We start from the raw sequence: 24,127 nt of genomic DNA on the forward strand, positions 1-24,127 counted from the left end.
TGCGCTATGTTACTGAGTTTCTTCTGAGATATGTTGGGGTTGAGGTTGTAAAGTTTGGAGTAGTAGGATACGAAGGTATCTGCAATGTCTTCGTGTTTACTGACTAACCTACCCGAAGGATGTGTAATAGACTTAATAAAGGAGTTGTATTTTTGTTTTTTAAGTATTCTAGCCAAAAGCCGTCCTGTTTTATTACTTTCTGCGAAAAATTTGGCCTTGGTAGTAAGAGCCCTCAAATGTGCTTTCTGGGTCAGAAATTTGTTAAGACAATCTCTTGCTAGGGTGAGTTCTAGAAGTGTTTGATCAGAAGTCGGGTCAGCTTTATGTAACCTATCTGCAGTGCTTAAACTTTCGGTCAGGAATAAGAATTGGGCCGATCTCAGTTTTCGTAATTTAGCCATGTGTTTTATTAAACATCCCCTAATATAACACTTATATGCTTCCCAATTATTCGCAGAGGACGTGTCCTCTGGTTTATTAATTATGAAAAACTCATCAGATGCTTTAGTCAACTCTTCTAGCATTTCATGGCTTACTAGAATGGACTCGTCTAATCTCCAATTTAGTTTATTTTTAGGTTTAGTGGGCCAATGAAAAATAGATAAGACCATGCTATGGTCAGACCATGGTGTGTGTGTTATTTTTGATTGTATTAGATTAGTTAAGAGCCCTTGACTACACATTATATAATCTAGCCTAGAGTAAGAGTGTTGGGGGTGAGAGAAGAACGCATAGTCTTTCTGTGTGGGATGTGCTAATCTCCAGGTATGAAATAAGGAGATAGAATGTAAAGCAGCACAATTAGCTTTCAGCATTTTATTGCTAAGATATGATTTCCCAGTTGAATTATCTAGAGTAGGATGCATGGTGAAATTAAAATCACCCCCTAGGATGATTGGACCTTTGGAAATATCTAATATTGCATTGATGATTGACTTATAAAAAAAAGACGTATGCCAATTTGGGGCATAAGTGATAGCTAGAGTGATCAGGGTACTATAATAAAGCCCGACCAAAATCAGAAGTCTGCCCTCCTTATCTGAGTACTTCTGAAGAAGTTCAAAGGGGACATTTCGTCTAATCGATATGCAAACACCATTTTTCCTACTTGAACCTGAACTAAAGAAATGTTTATCAAAGTATCTTGTAGCTATTTGGGGTTCATTTCGCTTCTTAAAATGGGTCTCTTGTATTATAACTATATCAATGTTCTTTTTGTGAAAATCATAGTATGCTATTGAGCGCTTTTCAGCTGAAAGAAACCCTTTCACGTTTTGACTAGCTAATGTCAGTGTACTCATCTCCAATTTTAATGTCAGCCGACTGGGGTTAAAGGACGTGTATGACTCTTTAAGGTTACACAGGGGCCGAAAGGCACAGGTCTGTCAGAAAAATAGATAGAGGGAAAGGTAAGGGAAAAGAGAAGTTAGAAGAAGAAGGGGATTAGATTATATCCTACTAGACAATATGTATTTTGTTGTACCAATCTGAACTACCAAAAAAGGTAGTAGGGAACAGTACTACAATGTAGGTAATAACAAACTTGCAAATCTTTTAAGAAATGAGGCAGGTTAACAAACCAGGTACTTGCATATAACAGTAACATAACATTCAGCCAAATCTTAAATAAACCCAACTAGCATTATATTAGCTAGAGTGTATTATCCTGTATACTCCGGGGCTACTCTTCTAACAGAGGGTACATATAAAAACAGTAGAGAGGTTATGTAGAGTTAAACTAGCATTTTCTAGAAATAATCAATGCCAACTTATCAAAACCATCTCATCTAATAATACTTGTCATTAGGAACATTAGATCTGGCATGGTCACGTGCGTTCGCCTCGCTCCATCCCAATCCTAAATATAACCAGGCTGGAGTAGCGTTAACACCTAGTATGATTGGGCTGGATTTGTGGTTTTGATAACAGAGAGATGGTAATGTTCTTTACCTGATCAACATTTATTATCACAAACAGTTTCTTACAATTTAGTAAACTTTTAACCTGTATTTTAGAACTTAGTCCATATCTATCTACCACTATTGTTGTAATTTATCAGTTCGCACAGAAAACATATATACCCATATGCAAATTAGGTATAAGACTTAGGATACTGTACTTATTATTATAATGACTGAGAACGACATGTAAATAATACAGAATATCTACATAATAACAAACATACTCTATTTTACCGGTAATTAGGAGACTTAGTCGACTCTGTGCCCCCGACCCACACCGCCCAGATCCAATACACATTTGATTAAACATGATACTTGGAACCGAAACATATTGGACAATGCATATCGGGGGCCCAGATGTCCAGGCGATAGGAAATCAAGCGAAGGCCCAATATTTAACAAGAAGGAAACATAGAACTTATAAGCTAACTGAAACTGTATTGAACATTAAATGTGTGAACATCAACATTGAATAACTGGGTTTGGGGTTAGTCTAAACTCCATCAATCTCATTGAATCATTTATAGTCAGTATACTTGCCACAATTCCGTTCAGTCTGTGCAGCAATCTTGCATTCGTCAATTTGGCCCCTAAGCAAAGTACATCTGTTTCTTTTCAAAGTTTATCTGACAGAAGCAGACCTCAATGGAAATACCTGTAAAAAGATAAAGAGGACCCAGGATTATCATCCTGGCTGTGATAAGTCATTATCCACTGGGCCAGACTGTTTCCATTTAAGTTGATTGGACGTCTTCTCCGGCCAAGGTTTCCTCTGCTGTTTTGGAACCAACCGGTCTGTCGGAAGGTTTTGTGGTGGTTGCACAGAATCCTTACTTGGGATCGGAATTCCCATCATATTGCAAAACTTATCAATGTCAGAGAGAGACCTACACTCATAACGGTTTCCGTTCTTTGAGGAAATTATTGAGGTGGGAAATCCCCATCTATATGGGATCTTTAACTGATGTAAGTGAAGGGTTAGGACCGAAAAGTCTCTCCTTTTTTGTAAGGTTCTTGCAGACAAGTCTTGAAAGATCTGAATATGGCTGTTTTGATACGTCACTTCTTGTTGTTTCCTGGCTAGATTGTATATGTCTTCCCTGTGGTGGTAGTTCTGAAACCGAACAATAATATCTCTGGGTGGAGAGTCTCCATCTGGCTTTGGGTGTAAGGCCCTATGCACTCTATCCAGAGTGATATTAGGTAGCTCCATATCTCCTGCACCAGCCATCTCCAAAAAAAGACCTTGTAGAAATTCTTGTATCTCATTGTTTTGTACCGACTCGGGTATCCCCCGAAATCGCAAGTTATTGCGTCTAGTGCGATTTTCGAGGTCAACGCTGATGTGTTACCTTGGAAGATAAATCTGCCATTTTTTGGGAGAATACATACTCATGCTCTTCTAATGAGTCGACTCTACGACCTAAGTCTGTAATGTCCTTTTTCAGTTCTGCGCATTTGCTCTTTATACATGACTTGACCTGATCGATTAAGGCTTTCATTGCCATATATGTTATTGGTGGCTCATCATCTATATCATTGGCTCCAGGGTACGTGCTCCGGGAGTGATCAGAGCCATCTTCTTTGTCCTCTGCGACATTAAGATGCATAGATGTAGATCCAGTTTTATGTTTGTTCTTTTCCGCCTGTTTAAAAAAGGCACTGACCCCCTCCTGAGATTTTTGTGGCGTTTTTTGCGCCTTGTCAGGTTTTGCTACCCTTCTCTGTGACATTTTGAGAATTCCGTATATCTATATGGTAGCTAGAACAAAAAAAACAAAACACCTTAATCTGATGAACCCCACTCCCCAGGAGATTTGCTCTCACAGAGCGATCGCGGAGAAGGGGAAGAGGATATGACCCACTGACACTAAGTACAGCGGGAAAAGGAGGGGCAGCAGCGCTACATATGGTGTCTTAACAGATGTTATATGCTCTATTTAGATTTCTCAAGAGCCAGACAATATAGACTTTTCTCCCTCTGGTATAGGTATGATAGAGACTATGGCCAAGTAGAAGCTGGTTCCCTTAGAGCTCCGGAGGAGAGATCTGACAATCAATGAGGTTAGGCACAGGGCATAGAGCTTAAAAACAAGTCACTATTAGGACTGCTGATCCTATGTCAGAAAAAAGTTGTAAGGTACCTTTTGCTGGATTATTATATTTTATTCCACCATAATCCTATTAGTGGTGTCTGAAATTAATAAGGAAATGAGCCCTTAAAAACCAGGTCCGGTATGTTTTACTGTTTATGAAGACAGCTGTAGGTTATTATTAAAGTTATCACCGTGTGAGCAGTAGTATTGAAGTTCAGGCACCCGGAGCAAAGTGTCTGCCATCGTAAAAGCTTTTAGGAAAACATCTGCATTATTGCTGCGTCACAATCTACCAAAGAGCAAATCGTGTAATCTTAAGTTTGTAAAAATAAGTTCTAAGGTGAAAAGTTTTGCATAAGTTTTCTTATTCGTTCATTCATTCAACATGCTGCAAGTTACTGTAAAAGATTATCACAGTGCGTGTAATGGTGCTCCTTCCATATTACTCTATGTACATGCTAATAACTTCCAGCTCTTACATACATATGTCCATAAATAAAAGATATATTTATACCTCTTTAAACTCGCAGGCTGTCAAGACTGTGAGAGACATCTTATACACCCCGGAGCGGAGCCCCGACCCTCCGGAGTGTTATCAAGATCCACATTGTGTGCAGTGTATACTTTAAATGGCGATTCGCATCTTTGGCTGCCGCTAAGCCAGAATATTCCACCAGATAATTGGAGAGGTAAGGTATACGACTGTCCGTGTATGAGTAGTCTCCTTCTTGCTGCGTCACTATACTTAGGCCTCGGCATCGTGTCCTATAGATGGTCTCCACTCACGTTCTCTAATAACAGCCTTGAGTGGTATCGGTGTAAGCCGGTTACTTTCATACATCCAGTTATGCCCTCTGTTTATCAAATAGGCTGAATGGAGCTGAATAGGTGCTCAAAATACCCGGTCTGTTGCAAGAGCCTTAGTGTGTTGCGGCCATCTTGGTTGACCGCTCGCTCCGCCTCTCTTCACAGGTAAGTTTTTATTTATTTTTAGATAGTTATATTGTAAATTTATTTTAAAGTATAGGGGATAGTTAGGTTTAGGGGTTAATAGTTTAATGTAGTGTGTTGCGATGTGGGAGGGTGGCAGCAGTTTAGGAGTTAATAGTTTTATTATAGTAGTAGCGATATGGGGGCTGGTGTTTTAGGGGTTAATAGTTTTATTATAGTAGTAGCGATGTGGGGGGCCGGTGGTTTAGGGGTTAATTGATTTATTATAGTAGTAGCGATGTGGGGGGCCAGTGGTTTAGGGGTTAATAGTTTTATTATAGTAGTAGCTATGCGAGGGGCGGCGGTTTAGGGGTTAATAGTGTTATTATAGTAGTAGCGATGTGGGGGGGGGCGATGGTTTAGGGGTTAATAGGTTTATTTAGGTGTTAGCAATGTGGGCGGTGGTTTAGGGGTTAATAACTTTATTTAGTGTTGGCGATGTCGGGGCGGCGGATTAGGGGTATTTAGATTAGGGGTTTATGTTAGGGTGTTAGGTTTTTACATAACTTTCTTTTTACCATAGACATCAATGGGGATTGCATTAAGGCGATCACCATTCCGCGATCGCAGGTGTTAGTTTTTCTCTCCATTGATGTCTAGGGAGGAAAACTTGCACGAGCACGTCAAGTCAGGTCTTGTTTTTTGTGCGGTATGGAACAAGGTTTTCAGTAACTTGTAATAGAAGCGCTATTGAGAGTGAGAGCGCTATTTTTTTTGCGTTATTTACGCACCTGGTTTAGCGCACAACTTGTAATCTTGGTGTAAGGTAGTAGTGTTTGCAACAATATATAACACTGCTACAAACATTGTTGAAAAACACTGATGCCATATAGTGATTTGACTTCAAAAAGATACTAAGAAAAGAGGCAATAAAATAAATGATAACAGAAGTAAATTGGATTTCAACAAAGGATACCAAGAAACAGTGGCGTCACTAGGGTTGGTGTCACCCGGTGCGGTAACTTATGGTGTCACCCCCCTTTCCCCAGAAAGCAGACACACACAAACACAAAAACACAGGCACACACACATACAAACACTCCGACACACTCAGACACACTTAGAAACACACTCAGACACACACACACACAAAAACACTCAGGCACACAACACTTAGACACACACACACACAAAAACACTCAGGCACACACGCAAACACTTAGACACACACACACACAAAAACACTCAGGCACACACACAGAAACACTCAGATACACACACACAAAAGCACTCAGACACACACACAAAAGCACTCAGACACACACACACACAAAAACACTCAGGCACACACACAGAAACACTCAGATACACACACACAAAAGCACTCAGACACACACACAAAAGCACACAGACACACACACACACACACAAAAACACTCAGACACACACACATACAAAATATGTAAACTGCACTGCATTCATTATAAATCTCATGCCTAGAGCTGCTCCCTGGCTCAGCAGAGCATCAAATGAAAGATAAACAGAGCACTCTAAAAATAAATCACTAAAGAAAAGGTTTAGGCGAGCAAACTATGACAATTCTGCTCTCTAACTCTGTTCCAAGTCTGTCGGTGCATAGCCTTGGGCCGTGTGCCTACCGCTTCTTATAGCCAAGCACCTCTGCTCTCTGCCCACCCCCAGACCCCCGTCCGTCCTCCCCTCCTACCTCTTCAGTGTGCACTTAGTGTACCGTAACCGTACCAGTCTGGTGGGCATCATACGTTTCTCCTTCACTTTAGAGACAGTGTTAGACAGTCATGCGGTCAGGTGCCAGGCATCCCCCTCATGATTCCCAAGTTCCCGTTTAGAGAGACAGCACTATAGTGAGTGACTCCACTGCTCCACACGTCACTGAGCAGTGAGCACAGATAGGCAGGCAGGTTTATACTAGCAGCGCAACTTTGCAAGCCCCACGGCACACCCACAACATTCATAGTGAAATTGGGCAGAGGAGGAGCAAAGTACAAACAAGCAAAAGCAGCCGGGAAAACTATTTGTGGAAATTGCAGCGCTGGCTCAAGGGGCAAAAAAATTAAGTGTCTCCGCATTTAACATTGCACCAGCAGCTCACAAGAGACTCAGACTCGCGGCCAATCGACCGCCAGCAGGGAGGTGTCAATCAACCCGATCGTACTTGAATACTTGAACTGTGGCGATTTCTGTCCACCTGCTCAGAGCAGGCGGACAGGGTTATGGAGCAGCGGTCTTTGTGACCGCTGCTTCATAACTGCTGTTTCTGGCGAGTCTGAAGACTCGCCAGAAACATGGGCCGTCAAGCTACTTTCGGAGCTTGATATATAGGCCCCTTAGAGTCCACTCTAGCTCAATAATAAAAACAAAGGATATATAAAAATTGTGTTGAAAAGGCTAAAACTATTAAGCCCTTAACCCATTCGGACGTAGGTTTAGGTCATGCAGTATATAGCCCATCGTACCACATAATGTAGCTCTACGTCTGACATGCTGGAAGCCCAAACAGTCTTGGCTGTCAAGTGACAGCGAAGAGTTGCTGTTTCTTGGCCTTCAGCATCTGCCTTTACAGATCGTGCTCCGTCACCATATGAAGGCAGATTGACAGATTGTTACAGACAGTGACAAGGTCTGTGTCACTGTCTGTAACAATCTCCATTGGTTCCGGTGGGAGATGTGGGAGGGAGGTGGATGTGCAGCACAGCTGCAGGGGAGTGAGGGAGTGGGAGGTAGGGGCCCTATGCTACAGAAAATAAAGTTTAGAAGGGAAAGGGAAGGATGGGAAGCTACACTACAGAAAAAGTGCGGAATGGGGGGCACCCTACCTAATGATCATGGGGAGGGGGAGATATAGAGGGACCACTACACTACAGAAAAAAAACACACCACTACACTACAGAAAAAAACACACCACTACAGTACAAAACACCCCTCAATAAATTTAACCCCTTAATGACCACAGCACTTTTCCATTTTCTGTCCGTTTGGGACCAAGGCTATTTTTACATTTTTGCAGTGTTTGTGTTTAGCTGTAATTTTCCTCTTGCTCATTTACTGTACCCACACATATTATATACAGTTTTTCTCGCCATTAAATGGACTTTCTCAAGATATCATTATTTTCATCATATCTTAACATTTACTATAAAAAAAATTATAAAATATGAGGAAAAAATCGAAAAAAACACATTTTTTCTAACTTTGACCCCCAAAATCTGTTACACATCTACAACCACCAAAAAACACCCATGCTAAATAGTTTCAAAATTTTATCCTGAGTTTAGAAATACCCAATGTTTACATGTTCTTTGCTTTTTTTGTAACTTATAGGGCCATAAATACAAGTAGCACTTTGCTATTTCCAAACCATTTTTTTTTCAAAGTTAGTGCTAGTTACATTAGAACACTAATATCTTTCAGGAATCTCTGAATATCCATTGACATGTATATATTTTTTTTAGTAGACAACACAAAGTATTGATCTAGGCCCATTATGGTTTATTTCATGCCACCATTTTACCGCCAAATGCGATCAAATACAAAAAATCGTTCACTTTTTCACAAATTATTTCACAAACTTTTGGTTTCTCACTGAAATTATTTACAAACCGCTTGTGCAATTATTGCATAAATGGTTGTAAATTCTTCTCTGGGATCCCCTTTGTTCAGAAATAGCAGACATATATGGCTTTGGCGTTGCTTTTTGGTAATTAGAAGGTCGCTAAATGCCAGTGTGCACCACACGTGTATTATGCCCAGCAGTGAAGGGGTTAATTAGGGAGCATGTAGGGAGCATTTTGGGGTAATTTTAGCTTTAGTGTAGTGTAGTAGACAACCCCAACTATTGATCTAGGCCCATTTTGGTATATTTCATGCCACCATTTCACCGCCAAATGCAATCAAATTAAAAAAAACGTTAACTTTTTCACAATTTTAGGTTTCTCACTGAAATCATTTACAAACAGCTTATGCAATTATGGCACAAATGGTTGTAAATGCTTCTCTGGGATCCCCTTTGTTCAGAAATAGCAGACATATATGGCTTTGGCGATGCTTTTTGGTAATTAGAAGGCCGCTAAAGGCTGCTGCGCATCACGCGTGTATTATGGCTAGCAGTGAAGGGGTTAATTATGTAGCTTGTAGGGAACTTGCAGGGTTAATTTTAGCTTTAGTGTAGAGCTCAGCCTCCCACCTGAAACATCAGACCCCCTGATGCCTCCCAAATAGCTCTCTTCCCTCCCCCACCCCACAATTGTCCCCGCCATCTTAAGTACTGGCAGAAACTCTGCCAGTACTAAAGTAAAAGGTATATTTGGGCTTTTTTGAGTTTTTTTTTTAGCATATTTACATATGCTGCTGTGTAGGATTCCCCCCTTAGCCCCCAACCTCACAGATCCCCCACCAAACAGCTCTCTAACCCTCCCCCTCTGCCTTAATGGGCACCATCTTGGGTACTGGCAGCTGTCTGCCAGTACCCAGTTTAGAAAAAAATGTGCTTTTTTTTTAAAAAAAAATCCTTTTTTCTGTAGTGTAGCTCCCCCCACACCCAAGAACAACCCACCACCCCTCCAAGATCCCTTTGACTGCTGTTTATTTTTTTAATATTTGCCCTTTTCCCCCACATAGTTACATTCTCATTTTCTGTAGTATAGCGGTTCCCACCCGCTCCCGCCCCGTGCACGCGCCCGCCCGCCGCCCTTTGTGCACGCGCGTGCACCCGTGGGCGCCCCCGTCAGCTCCGCCCCCGATCCCGCCCCCTCCACCTTACACGGCCCATCGATGGCCGCCCACCCGCCTCCCAAGTCAGCTCCCACCCACCAATGATACCGGCCATCGATGTCCGGTGCAGAGAGGGCCACAGAGTGGCTCTCTCTGCATCGGATGGCCATGCAGCGTTATTGCAGGATGCCTCCATATCGAGGCATCACTGCAATAACCGGAAAGCAGCTGGAAGCGAGCAGGATCGCTTCCAGCTGCTTTCCACACCGAGGACGTGTAGGGTACGTCCTCAGGCGTTAACTGCCTTTTTTTTGAGGACGTACCCTGCACGTCCTTGGTCGTTAAGGGGTTAAAAAACAATCATAAAAAATAGTTATAAGATGCTGCATTTCATTAGGATGGGGATGGTTACAGAGCTGTTTGGGAGGGATCAGGGTGGTGGGAGGGTAATGGGGGATCCTCTGCTGCAGAAAATAAAAGAATAAGTAAAATTAACTAAGCCCTAAGACCTCATACTGGCAGTCAGAACCTAAGATGGGGTGAAGAGTGTGGGTGGTGTGGGGGGAGAGAGCTGTTTGGGGTATCAGGGAGGTGGGAGGTGTCAGGTGGGAGCGTAATACCTACATTTCAATACTAATATCCTTACCAGCTAACTAATGAACCCTTTCACTGTCAGGAATTTCAGAAGTGTGGTGTGCACTGTAACTAGCGGCCTTCTAACTACCAAAAAGCAATGGCAAAGCCATGCATGTCTGTTATTTCTGAATAAAGGGGATCCCAGAGAAGCTTTAAGTACCATTTGTGTTATGACTTCACAAGCGGTATGTAAATAATTTCAGTGCAAAACCCAAAGTTTGTGAAAAAGTGGAAATGGTGGCATGAAATATACTAAAATTGTCAATACCTTGGGTTGTCTTCTTAAAAAATGATATAGTTTTGATAGGTAAATAAAAAACACAAGGCTCGATCTCTGTTTAAATGGATTAATAGCAAAAATGCAAAAAAATCTCCGGTACTTTTGGCAAGTTTTTCTATGAAACTCCCTGTAGTGAAGAGGTTAAGAAAATTCAATAAATACATTTTGTAAATAAATATCTTAACCTGTTGAAACCAGGTGTGAACAAGACACAGAAATTTGAGAGAGCGGATGTGCGATTAAAACATAGCTTTTATTCAATATACATAAAACGTACAGCAAACACTAAAGGTGATTTCAGAATAAAAAACACATCTCGGGAGACCCCTCCATTAACCAACACAGCGTATGTTTTTCAACTGGGGCCGCAGTCTTAGTTATGAGCCATTGTCTTACACACATTCCTTAAAAACTAACATTGGCTAAAAAACAATAAAATATGGGCCTCCTTCCCAAACTTCCTTTTCCTAAATATTTTAAGGTGGTATTCACCATAATATGACTATTATAATGACCTGATATCACTATTCATTATACATACTATAAATGCTTCATTTCCAATCATATAATATACTGTTCCTAGTATATACTACATATTTCAGGATACAGAGTAAATTTGAATTTGAATCTGTTGCCATATCAATTTAAGGAAAAGTAGAGGAATGATAAGCACTGTGCCAGTCTATGTGGCCAATTTATCAAGCTCCTAATGGAGCCTTCAGGCTCGCCAGAAACAGGAGTTAAGAAGCAGTGGTCCTTAACTCGTATGCCTCCTCTGAGGCGGCGGACATCAATCCGCCCGATCGCATACGATTGGGTTGATTGACACCCCCTGCTAGCGGCCGATCACCCCCTGCTAGCGGCCGATTGGCCCCGAATCTGCAGGGGGCCGCATTGCACAGGCAGTTCCCCAGAACTGCTTGTGCAATATTAATACGCTGTCAAATCGACCCCAAAGTATTTACTTTATATTATGCAAACTCCTGTCCCTATAATTTCAAAACTTACCAAAAAAACTAAAATGTGCCAGCAACATCAACCAGACATGTTCCAATATCAAAACTCTCCCACAATACCTAGCAGGAGGTACCCTCAAATAATTTATATTCTTAAAGACAGAAACCCCCCCGATTCTACGACTCCCAAGCCAAACAAAATGGAGGGAGCTTCTCTTTGCACATTGTGATCCAGACTGGCACAACTTCCCAAAGTGACTGCCTACAACTCCCAGTAAAACCCCTATAACCTTCCTCTAACCTCACATTTCACCTCACATAGGTGTCAAGAACCCCGCCCTCAAATACTTTGCTCTGGGGTTGTCATTCTAAAAGAAAAATGTAATTATTACATTACTGGTCCTAGCTAACTAGCTGAAACTTAAAGGGACACTGAACCCAATTTTTTCTTCTTCCGTGATTCAGATAGAGCATGCAATTTTAAGCAACTTTCTAATTTACTCCTATTATACATTTTTCTTTGTTCTCTTGCTATCTTTATTTGAAAAAGAAAGTCCAGAACCTTGGACAGCATTTGTTTATTGGTGGATAAATGTATCCACCAATTAGCAAGAACAACCCAGGTTGTTCACCAAAATGGGCCGGCATTTAAACTTACATTCTTGCTTTTCAAATAAAGATACCAAGAGAATGAAGGTTAAGAAGCAGCAGCCGCCACCTCTGAGGTGGTGGACTGCAATCATCCTGACCGGATTCGATAGTGATGATTGACACCCCCTGCTAGCGGGGTTAAAAATCTGAAATCAATTATCACAATAATCAATGTCAGTTATAATAATGTTTCACTCATATATTTGTCATATGTCACATGTATTCAATAACCTTGAAGTGAAAAACAACTGGCTACTTGTTACAAAAATCCTAATAAACACTTGTAGAGCACAGTTTTATCACACAACACTATTCTATTCTTCTGCAGGTACGTAGAAGCCGTAACAGATCCAGGCTACCACGGGCAGATTCTCACCCTCACCAGCCCAATCATTGGAAATGGTGGCGCACCAGACACCAAAGCATTAGATTCTTACGGTCTCATGAAGTTTCTGGAGTCTGAGAAAATCCAGGTAGGAGATTCATACATTTTTTATGGCTCTGCTTCAGTATTTTGTATGAAGAGCTCTGAGCAATTATAGACGTTGACGTCTGTGAGTGACACTTCCGTCATAGAGCCTGCATATAAGTTGTAGCTGTTATTAGAGCCCAGGAAAATAATGCTACATATAACTAAAATTAAGAAATTAGTTGGGTATCACATAGACACAGCTTCTAAAAGGTGTACAAATATACAATGGAGAAATGTTTTAATTATAGAAATTAGCCCTCTGCAGAGACAGTTGATTTGTACAGAATGAGAGACAAACTCAATATGTATATAATGGAGCACGTCACAAGTGATATCAAGAAGCTTGCAAGAAACAAAACTAAAGGACATGAAACTCAAAATTCAACTCTCATGATTCTAATAGTGTATTATACAACTTTATGAGGTTTCCAATGTACTTCTGTTGTCAAATTAAACATATTCTCTTGGTAAACTTTGTTGGAAGTACCTAGGCTTCCAAGCAACAATGCACTACTGGTAGCTGGCTGCTGATTGGTGGCTACACACATATGCCTCTTGTCATTGGCTCACCAGATGTGTTTAGCTAGATCCCATTTTGCTATGGAGCTGACTTTAACTATTTGTATAACTCCTTGTGAAGGGTTTAAACAAATAAACATATGCAACCAATAGTGCAATAAAAAATGCTCTAACACATATTTTCTTTTTGCAGTTTTATATCCCACAGATTTTCTAGAAAAACATATGAATTATATACATTTCTGTTACAAACTAACCCAAAAATACATTTTCTTCATGCTTCAAAGATGCCCAGAGAATTGTATACATTGGCAGCAATGCCCTAAGGTTGTGTTACTAGAAATTGTCTTTTCATTTTCACAATTTCTGTCTTTATTTTGTATTTAAAAATGTGGCTAAAAACACAAGCACAAAGTTCCTTTCTGTATTAAGAAAGATAGATTTGTAGCGGAAATATTACAGTTTTACACAGAAATATCCCACGCTGTTGCGTATTTGTTTTATAAATATACTCTTGGTCTTGAACGATTTGGACTTAAACTGTATTTTACAAGACAGCGTGCGCAGTTGGATTCTATGCAGTTTTGGCTAGATGTATTAACCTCTTAAGGACATATGACGGAATTTTTCCGTCATAAAACAATTGAGCAAACTGAAAGCTGTGTCCTTAAAGGGTTAAAGACACATTCTAGTCACTATACCTTTAAGGGGTGTTTGCTTTGCATGTTTAAGCATAGAAAAAAAGCATAATTCATTTTCTGTTGATGTCTTCTTTGTTTGAAAATACTGAAGGCTGCCTCGTATGTCTTCCACTACCCTTGAAATACTTGTGTCTATGAATAATGCCCATATTGGCTTTGGATTGGCTGCAGGCAATTTCTTAAATTCTTAGAACTTTTAAAGATAACAATTCAATCTTGGACTTGCAAAGGAAACAATAAGCTTAAAAACAATGACTACTGAATCTACTTAAAGAGACAGTCTACTCCAGAATTTTTATTGTTTAAAAAGATAGATAATCCCTTTATTAGCCATTCCTCAGTTTTACATAACCAACACAGTTATATTAATATACTTTTTACCTCTGTAATAACCTTGTATCTAAGCCTCTGCAGACAGCCCCCTTATTTCTGTTTTTTTGGCAGACTGCATTTTGGCCAATCAGTGCTGACTCCTAAGTATGCACAATTTTATCTATATGGAACACATGAACTAGTACTGTCTAGCTGTGAAAAGGCTTCAAGTAAGAGGAGGCCTTCAAGTGCTTAGAAATTAGCACATGAGCCTACCTAGGTTTAGCTTTCAATAAAGAATGCCAAGAGAACATAGCAAATTTGATGATAAAAGTAAATTGAAAAGTTAACAAAGAAGAAGTCCGCGTTGTTCAGCTGCGATGGACCGACCCTGAACCAGTCAACTTGAAGAAATGTCTAAGGCAAGACACAGAACAAGGGGGTTTAGAGGTAACAGACTGTTACCTCTACACTCCCCTGTTCTGTATCTTGCCTTGTATGTTGTGTCTTTAAGCTTTCCATTAAAGTATATATTTTTATTTTTTACCCGTGGAAGTAGTGCCTGCATTTTTTCTTCTTGGCTACTAAATTGAAAAGTTGAAAAATTGCATGCCCTATCTGCATCATGAAAGTTTAATTTTGAGTAGACTGTCCCTTTAACCATTAATAAATGTTTCTTTTAGTTATAATTTATGTACAGCATAAATACAGCAGATATTTATATATTTTATTTCATACATATACATAAAGTTGTGATCTTAATATTTTTTTAAACAGATTAAGACAAATGAAATTTAAAGATATGTTTTTTTCCTAGGTCTCAGGGTTGTTGGTTCTGGATTACAGCCATGAATACAATCACTGGGGAGCTGTCAAGTCTTTGGCTGAATGGCTGCAAGAGGAGAAGGTTGGTATCACACAGTCCAAAGCTACTGAATACAATAGCAGTTTAACATTTCCACAATTATTTGTGTCTTCAGTTTGTATGAATTTTGGAGGCATTATTTTGTATCTCTCCCCAATGAAAATGTCACAAAAGATATGTGAGAAAATCTGATGATTTAAATATTTATTAAAAAAATGTAACAACATATTTTGAAAATATTAGACTAGTGTACAAAACACAGTTATGTTTTTTTCTTCTTCCATTAAAGGTATTATTAAAGTTGTCGCTCTACAAATAACTGATAATAAAATATTTGAGTACTAAATAATTAATATTTAAAATGATAAAATATGACATTAAACTTTGAAAAACAATATATGCAGCAAACATTTAACAGTTTATTAAATATTTTTAAATATATATTTGTGTGTCTACTGCAGCTGAGTCAATCACAGGTGAAGACCATGGGCTAGATTACAAGTGTAACTCACAAAAATTAGCGCTATTGTGCGCTATCATCACTCAAGTTAAATCAATAGTGCTTTTATTTTTTGTGTTCATATTAAAAGTTGAAAGTAATATATTAATGCTCAAGTAAAAGCTTAGGGAGTGTTAACATTTGCCTGTCAGATAGTGTGGGTGTGCAAAATCCTTCACATTTTAGACTTCAATAAGGGAGAGCTAAAAGCTCATGTTGGCTATTCTTCGAGTGCTAAGCTATAGGTGCGCTTAGCTAAAGATCAATTAGTGGAGTTCTTCACTAACTTTTAAAACAATGATTTTGTATTGAAATATGTTTAATCCACAGCACACATACATAGTTATGCACTGACACATAGACATATATACATACAAATACACACATATATACTATATATATATATATATATATATATATATATATATATATATATATATATATATATATATATATATATATATATATATATATATATATATATACAGGGAGTGCAGAATTATTAGGCAAGTTGTATTTTTGAGGATTAATTTTATTATTGAACAACAACCATGTTCTCAATGAACCCAAAAAACTCATTAATATCAAAGCTGAATATTTTTGGAAGTAGTTTTTAGTTTGTTTTTAGTTTTAGCTATTTTAGGGGGATATCTGTGTGTGCAGGTGACTATTACTGTGCATAATTATTAGGCAACTTAACAAAAAACAAATATATACCCATTTCAATTATTTATTTTTACCAGTGAAACCAATATAACATCTCAACATTCACAAATATACATTTCTGACATTCAAAAACAAAACCAAAACAAATCAGTGACCAATATAGCCACCTTTCTTTGCAAGGACACTCAAAAGCCTGCCATCCATGGATTCTGTCAGTGTTTTGATCTGTTCACCATCAACATTGCGTGCAGCAGCAACCACAGCCTCCCAGACACTGTTCAGAGAGGTGTACTGTTTTCCCTCCTTGTAAATCTCACATTTGATGATGGACCACAGGTTCTCAATGGGGTTCAGATCAGGTGAACAAGGAGGCCATGTCATTAGATTTTCTTCTTTTATACCCTTTCTTGCCAGCCACGCTGTGGAGTACTTGGACGCGTGTGATGGAGCATTGTCCTGCATGAAAATCATGTTTTTCTTGAAGGATGCAGACTTCTTCCTGTACCACTGCTTGAAGAAGGTGTCTTCCAGAAACTGGCAGTAGGACTGGGAGTTGAGCTTGACTCCATCCTCAACCCGAAAAGGCCCCACAAGCTCATCTTTGATGATACCAGCCCAAACCAGTACTCCACCTCCACCTTGCTGGCGTCTGAGTCGGACTGGAGCTCTCTGCCCTTTACCAATCCAGCCACGGGCCCATCCATCTGGCCCATCAAGACTCACTCTCATTTCATCAGTCCATAAAACCTTAGAAAAATCAGTCTTGAGATATTTCTTGGCCCAGTCTTGACGTTTCAGCTTGTGTGTCTTGTTCAGTGGTGGTCGTCTTTCAGCCTTTCTTACCTTGGCCATGTCTCTGAGTATTGCATACCTTGTGCTTTTGGGCACTCCAGTGATGTTGCAGCTCTGAAATATGGCCAAACTGGTGGCAAGTGGCATCTTGGCAGCTGCATGCTTGACTTTTCTCAGTTCATGGGCAGTTATTTTGCGCCTTGGTTTTTCCACACGCTTCTTGCGACCCTGTTGACTATTTTGAATGAAACGCTTGATTGTTCGATGATCACGCTTCAGAAGCTTTGCAATTTTAAGAGTGCTGCATCCCTCTGCAAGATATCTCACTATTTTTCACTTTTCTGAGCCTGTCAAGTCCTTCTTTTGACCCATTTTGCCAAAGGAAAGGAAGTTGCCTAATAATTATGCACACCTGATATAGGGTGTTGATGTCATTAGACCACACCCCTTCTCATTACAGAGATGCACATCACCTAATATGCTTAATTGGTAGTATGCTTAATTGGTAGTAGAGAATGATGTGGTCAATATACTCATTTGCCTAATAATTCTGCACTCCCTGTATATATATATATATATATATATATATGTATATACAGTATATATATATATATATATATATATATATATATATATATACATTGCCCTTCCCAGTCATGCACATTTTCATATACCATATACCTTTAAATCACTCTTAAATCATTTATTTTAATAATTAACCTTGATTTTACATTTAATATTTATAAATATGAGTGAAATATTTTATTTGAATATATGATATGCGAGTTTTATTATACATATATTCAAGTGTTAACACTTTACTTCAGGTTCCCAAAAGCACTACATTTTCCAGCACTATTTTGTGTTACGCTTGAGTACAACACTTAACTCACCACTTGTAATTAGTGATGTTGCGAACCTAAAAATTTGCGTTCGCGAACGGCGGACACGAACATCTGCAGCTGTTCGTGAACGGGCGAACCGCCATTGACTTCAATAGGCAGGTGAATTTTAAAACCCACAGGGACTCTTTCTGGCCACGATAGTGATGGAAAAGTTGTTTCAAGGGGACTAACACCTGGACTGTGGCATGCCGGAGGGGGATCCATGGCAAAACTCCCATGGAAAATTACATAGTTGATACAGAGTCTGGTTTTAAGCCATAAAGGGCATAAATACCCTAACATTGCTAAATTGTTTGGAATAATATGCTTTAAAACATCAGGTATGATGTTGTATCGATCAGGTAGTGTAAGGGTTACGCCCGCTTCACAGTGACAGACCAAACTCCCCGTTTAACTCACCGCAAACAACCGCAAACAGTCCATTTGCACAACCGCAAACTCCCCATTTGCACAAGGTTGGATACCAAGCTAATATTCAGAAAAAAAGTCCGGAGCCGCAGCATTAAACTATAATGTTTTTATTTAACAATAAAACAGGTCTGGTAACAGCATAGATACTGAAATGCCCTTCAGTTTAATGATAAGCTTACGCGTTTCGGCATTATCGCCGTATTCATAGCTCTCAAAATTCCTTACAACTGTTAGGCCTAATAAAGGAATAAAAACCACCGGATTGGCTGATGGGCATTATTTGTTTAACTCATTCATGTCCTGTTAGTTTCAGGATTCCCTGTTAACATAAACTCTTACCATATAGACTACCTGTAGGTCTAATAAAGGACTTAACTACAATTAAAGGAAAAGTTAAAGTCATACCTCCTTCACAATAAACATATGTATGTGTAGAACTAAACATTACCACACTATTGCTAAGTGTTAATATAATTGTGTCGAAAAGTTTTTAGACTTAATTTTAACCTTAGTTTTCACTGACTGTTTGCTTCTTATTCTAAATAGAAAAGGTGAACAATAGAACGAAATGTGATTAAATAATATGTTCTATTATTATACATACCAGGCAAATCTTGTTCACTGTTTCGCCTATGTTCCTATACTGGACTTTTTGAGCATACAAAATACAATTTTGTTGTTTTATGGAATTATGAGAAAATATTCTATTCATATTTCTCAATTATTACAGAGCAAAAACATTTCAAGCAAATCAATTAGGTGCTTATATTTAAACACAAATGGCTCTGATATTAAGTAATTAAACCATAAACAATAGGGTATAGGGGCTCTGCAAAATATTTCATAAAGGATATACTATCCAAGCCTGCTACATGCTATAACTTAGTACCAGTGATTTATAAGGTCATAGGCTGAATTTAGCCCAATAGGATGTCTGGTTCTCATTTGAAATATCCAAAAGATCTCTCTTCGTGTGAGTGCTGTCTTCCTATCTCCCCCTCTTCGGCCAGCCTTTACACTCTCTATTATGGTCCATTTAAAACTTGAATTGTTTTTGTTATGGACCAATTTGAAATGCTGGACAAGTGGGGTTGTTAGGGTACCAGCCTTAATATCGGAGAGATGTTCTCTAATGCGCACTCTGGTCTCCCTTGTGGTCATCCCTACATACTGGAAACCACAGGTCACACAACTTGCCAGGTAGACTGTGAATGTATTTCTGCAATTCATGCACTCTCTGTGATTGTAGTGTTTATGGGTAGCACTACATATAAAGCCTTCACCTGTCTGCAGATGTTCGCATGCTTTGCATGTGATATTACTGCACCTGTAGACTCCTTTGAAACTGAGCCAAGAGCTTGTCTCCTCTCTTAGTACCTCTTTGAGTTGTGTAGGGGCCAAAATATTTCCTACAGAGACCCCTCTTCTAAAAGAGCATCTACATACCTTGCCTACAAGTTCTGATAAAGCTTCATCAGCCGCCAACATTTTAAAGTGTTTTCTCACTATTTGGCAAATGTTATTATACTGTGTGCTGTAATCAGTGACAAAGAAAATGTCTCCACTCCTTTTAATCTTTGGTTCTCTTTTTTCCAATAGTGTCTCTCTGTTAGAACACAAGACTTCTTTTCTAACTCTGTTGATTACATGCGGTTTATAACCCCTCTCTGAAAGTCGTTCAGACAATAGATCTGCATGTTTCTCATATTGGTCATTATTGCTACAATTCCGTTTCAGTCTGTTGAACTGGCCTTTAGCCACAGACCTGAACACCTGCTTAGGATGACTGCTCCTGGCATGGAGGAGCGTATTGCCCGAAATAGGCTTCCTGTACACTTCAGTTTCAACACCGACATTGGGGATCCCAATCAAAGTGAGATCTAGGAAATTGATTCTTGTCCTATTGAGTTCAAAAGTAAACTCCAAACCAATGTCGTTGTTGTTAAGCCATTCCACAAAGGTCTTTGCACCTTTTTCAGTGCCCCGCCATACCAGGAGCAGATCATCTATATATCGCTTGAAAAACTGTATATTGTCCCTGTGGGGGTTCTCATCTCCATAGATGCGGGACAGCTCCCACCACCCCATGAATAGGTTGGCGAAAGAGGGCGCGAATTTCGCGCCCATTGCTGTCCCGCACCTCTGGAGATAAAATACCCCCTCAAAGGAAAAATAGTTATGTGTTAATAGGTATCGCACGACCCTCAATACATATTGTATTAAGTCTTCCGAAAAGCGTGTATCTCTTCGCAGGAAAAATTCGATAGCCATTAGACCCTTATCGTGCTGAATAGACGTGTACAGCGCTCTCACATCTATGGTTAACCACATATCCTCATCCTCCCAGTTCAAAGTCCTCATCAATTTCAAAACATGGGTAGTATCCTGTAGAAAGCTTGGAAGGTCACCTACCAACGGCTGCAATACACTATCTACCCATTGTGAGATTCTTTCAAGGAGTGATCCTATTCCACTCACGATGGGCCTACCTGTGACCCCCTCCAGGGATTTATGGACCTTAGGTAGGTGATTAAAAATAGGTATAATGGGGTTGTCTACCAGGAGAAAGTCACAGGTAGGCCCATCCAGGATACCCAATTCGCTGCCATCATCAATGATCTGTGTAAGTTCTCTTTTGAGCCTACTCGTGGGGTCACCCCCTAAAACCATGTAGTGGCGTGTGTCTTGAAGCTGTCTTACCGCTTCTGTCACAAATTGTTCCCTTGACATTACCACAACCGAGCCCCCCTTGTCCGCACCCCTAATAACCAGACCCTCGTTGGTCTGTAAACTTTTTAGGGCTTCTCTCTCCTTGAAACTCAAGTTGTGTTGTTTGCTAAGGGGAGCTTGGTGTAGCAATGTTAGGTCTTTTTCAATTCTTTCCTGGAAAGCCTCGAGTATATTGCCCCTGTAGTGAATGGGGTAAAATTTGGAGGTTTCCTTAAATTTGGGTAATTGGTATGCCTCCCTGTGCTCATCAATTGCTCCTTCAGACAAAAGTGACTCCATGCCTACTATATAACAGTTCTCATTAAAGGTAAATTCATTTCTAGCACAGGGAGGCATACCAATTACCCAAATTTAAGGAAACCTCCAAATTACGATAGATACGATAGATAGATAGATAGATTTGATAGATAAATAGATAAATTTGATAGATAGATAATTTCCAAGACAGAGAATTACAAGACGTGCGGACTGGGACCCATGGTAAGGTTCCCAGAGGCAGTTGCAGCGCCCGAGGCTCTGATTAGAACAGAGCACTCTGGAACGTATCTGCCCTCGGCCGAAATCGGAACATTCTTTAGCTTTCTGTCTGTCGGCCAAATGTCCGTCTGCCAAATGTCCTTCTGCATTTTGTCAGAGCACCGCGTGCAATCTACTGTGCCACCAGATATGAGTGGTGTGTTAAGTAGTACTATTCTGATCAGTTTAATCCCTGTTATGTCCCCTTTCAGGGGACGTGCATATGGCATGGATATGTATATGGCATGGCCGAAACACAAGTGGCTGTCAGATAACAGTCCGGCCACGAGATAGATAGATTTGATAGATAGATAGATACATAGATTAGATAGATAGATCAATAGATGCAATAGATACATTTGATAGATACGATAGATAGATAGATTTGATAGATAAATAGATAGATTTGATAGATAGATAATTTCCCAGACAGAGAATTACAAAACGTGCGGTCTGGGACCCATGGTAAGGTTCCCAGAGGCAGTTGCGGCGCCAGGGGACGTGTATATGGCATGGATTTTAGGAACCGGGAGATGGAAAAAGATGCTTGGTCGGTCCTCCTGCTTCAAATTTGGGGCACTGCGCGTGCAATCTACTGTGCCACTAGATATGAGTGGTGTGTTAAGTAGTACTATTCTTATCAGTTTAATCACTGTTACGTCCCCTATCAGGGGACGTGTATATGGCATGGATTTTAGGAACCGGGACATGGAAAAAGATGCTTGGTCGGTCCTCCTACTTCAAATTTGGGGCACTGCGCGTGCAATCTACTGTGCCACCAGATATGAGTGGTGTGGTTTTTGAAGCCACTGTGCAGCACCAGAGGCCAGAAAAATTTGGCATGTACACATGCCTGAAAAATTAGGTATTGTTGCAGCCGCTGCTGTAGCAGCTGCCAGAAAAAATGATGTTTGTTTCCCAGGCAGAAAGTGCCCTAAAACATTGCGGCTTGAACCCTAGTTGGTGGAGGATAAGTCACGCAAATCATCCGGCATTCGAAGCTAAAATACAGCAGCATGTGGACCATTTTTAGCCCAGGGAAGCTCATGTCATCAGGCCTTTTTTACTTGAATGTATCACCCAATGTCAGTCCCTTCGGGATCCATCCCTTATTCATCTTAATAAAGGTGAGGTAATCTAGACTTTTTTGACCTAGGCGACTTCTCTTCTCAGTGACAATACCTCCTGCTGCACTGAAGGTCCTTTCTGACAGGAAACTTGAAGCGAGGCAGGCCAGAAGTTCTATCGCAAATTGGGATAACTCAGGCCACAGGTCAAGCCTGCACACCCAGTAGTCAAGGGGTTCATCGCTCCTCAGAGTGTCGAGATCTGCAGTTAAGGCGAGGTAGTCTGCTACCTGTCAGTCGAGTCATTCTCTGAGGGTGGACCCCGAAGGGCTGTGGCGATGAATAGGACTTAAAAAGCTCCGCATGTCCTCCATCAACAACACATCTGTAAAGCGTCCTGTCCTTGCCATCGTGGGAGTCGGAGGATTACTTTCACCTCTTCCCCTGTTAGATTCACGTTGTGCTGTGACATCACCCTTATACGCTGTGTAAAGCATACTTTTTAATTTCTTTTGGAACTGCTGCATCCTTTCCAACTTGCGGTAATTCGGTAACATTTCAGGCACTTTATGCTTATACCGGGGGTCTAGTAGCGTGGACACCCAGTACAGGTCGTTCTCCTTCAGCTTTTTTATACGAGGGTGCCTCAACAGGCACGACAGCATGAAAGACCCCATTTGCACAAGGTTGGATGCCGAGCTACTCATGTCCCGTTCCTCTTCCTCAGTGATCTCACTGAAGGTATCTTCTTCCCCCCAGCCATGTACAACACCACGGTACCAGATAGGTGACAACGATCACCCTGGGATGCCTGATGTGGTTGGTCTTCCTCCTCCTCCTCAAAGCCACATTCCTCCTCTGACTCCTCTTCCTCACAATCCTCTTCCATCGTTGCCGCTGGTCCAGCAAGCGATGCTGATAAGGCTGTTTCTGGTGGTGATGGTGACCACAACTCTTCCTCTTCATGCTCATCTACGGCCTGATCCAGCACTCTTCACAGGGCACACTCCAGGAAGAAAACAAATGGTATGATGTCGCTGATGGTGCCTTCGGTGCGACTGACTAGGTTTGTCACCTCCTCAAAAGGACGCATGAGCCTACAGGCATTGCGCATGAGCATCCAGTAACGTGGCAAAAAAAATCTCAGCTCTGCAGAGGCTGTCCTAGCACCCCGTTCATACAAATAGTCATTAACGGCTTTTTCTTGTTGGAGCAGGTGGTCGAACATTAGGAGTGTTGAATTCCAACGTGTCGGGCTGTCGCAAATCAAGCGCCTCACTGGCATGTTGTTTTGCCACCGGATATCTGAAAAGTGTGCCATGGCCATGTAGGAACACCTGAAATGGCCACACACCTTCCTGGCCTGCTTAAGGATGTCCTGTAAGCCTGGGTACTTATGCACAAAGCGTTGTA

General features: G+C 40.5%; 1 protein-coding gene across 1 annotated transcript in view; it reads left to right on the plus strand.

Moving 5' to 3' along the window:
- Positions 1 to 24,127, plus strand: part of CPS1 (carbamoyl-phosphate synthase 1) — a 187,044-nt gene that overhangs the window by 16,970 nt on the left and 145,947 nt on the right. Inside the window, exons 3-4 of the mRNA XM_053698785.1 lie at positions 12,588 to 12,732; positions 15,081 to 15,170. Coding sequence (XP_053554760.1) covers positions 12,588 to 12,732; positions 15,081 to 15,170 — 235 coding nt within the window. The remainder of the gene's footprint in view (positions 1 to 12,587; positions 12,733 to 15,080; positions 15,171 to 24,127) is intronic.

The sequence above is a fragment of the Bombina bombina genome, chromosome 1, assembly GCF_027579735.1.
Source record: "Bombina bombina isolate aBomBom1 chromosome 1, aBomBom1.pri, whole genome shotgun sequence".
NCBI classification, from domain to species: domain Eukaryota; kingdom Metazoa; phylum Chordata; class Amphibia; order Anura; family Bombinatoridae; genus Bombina; species Bombina bombina.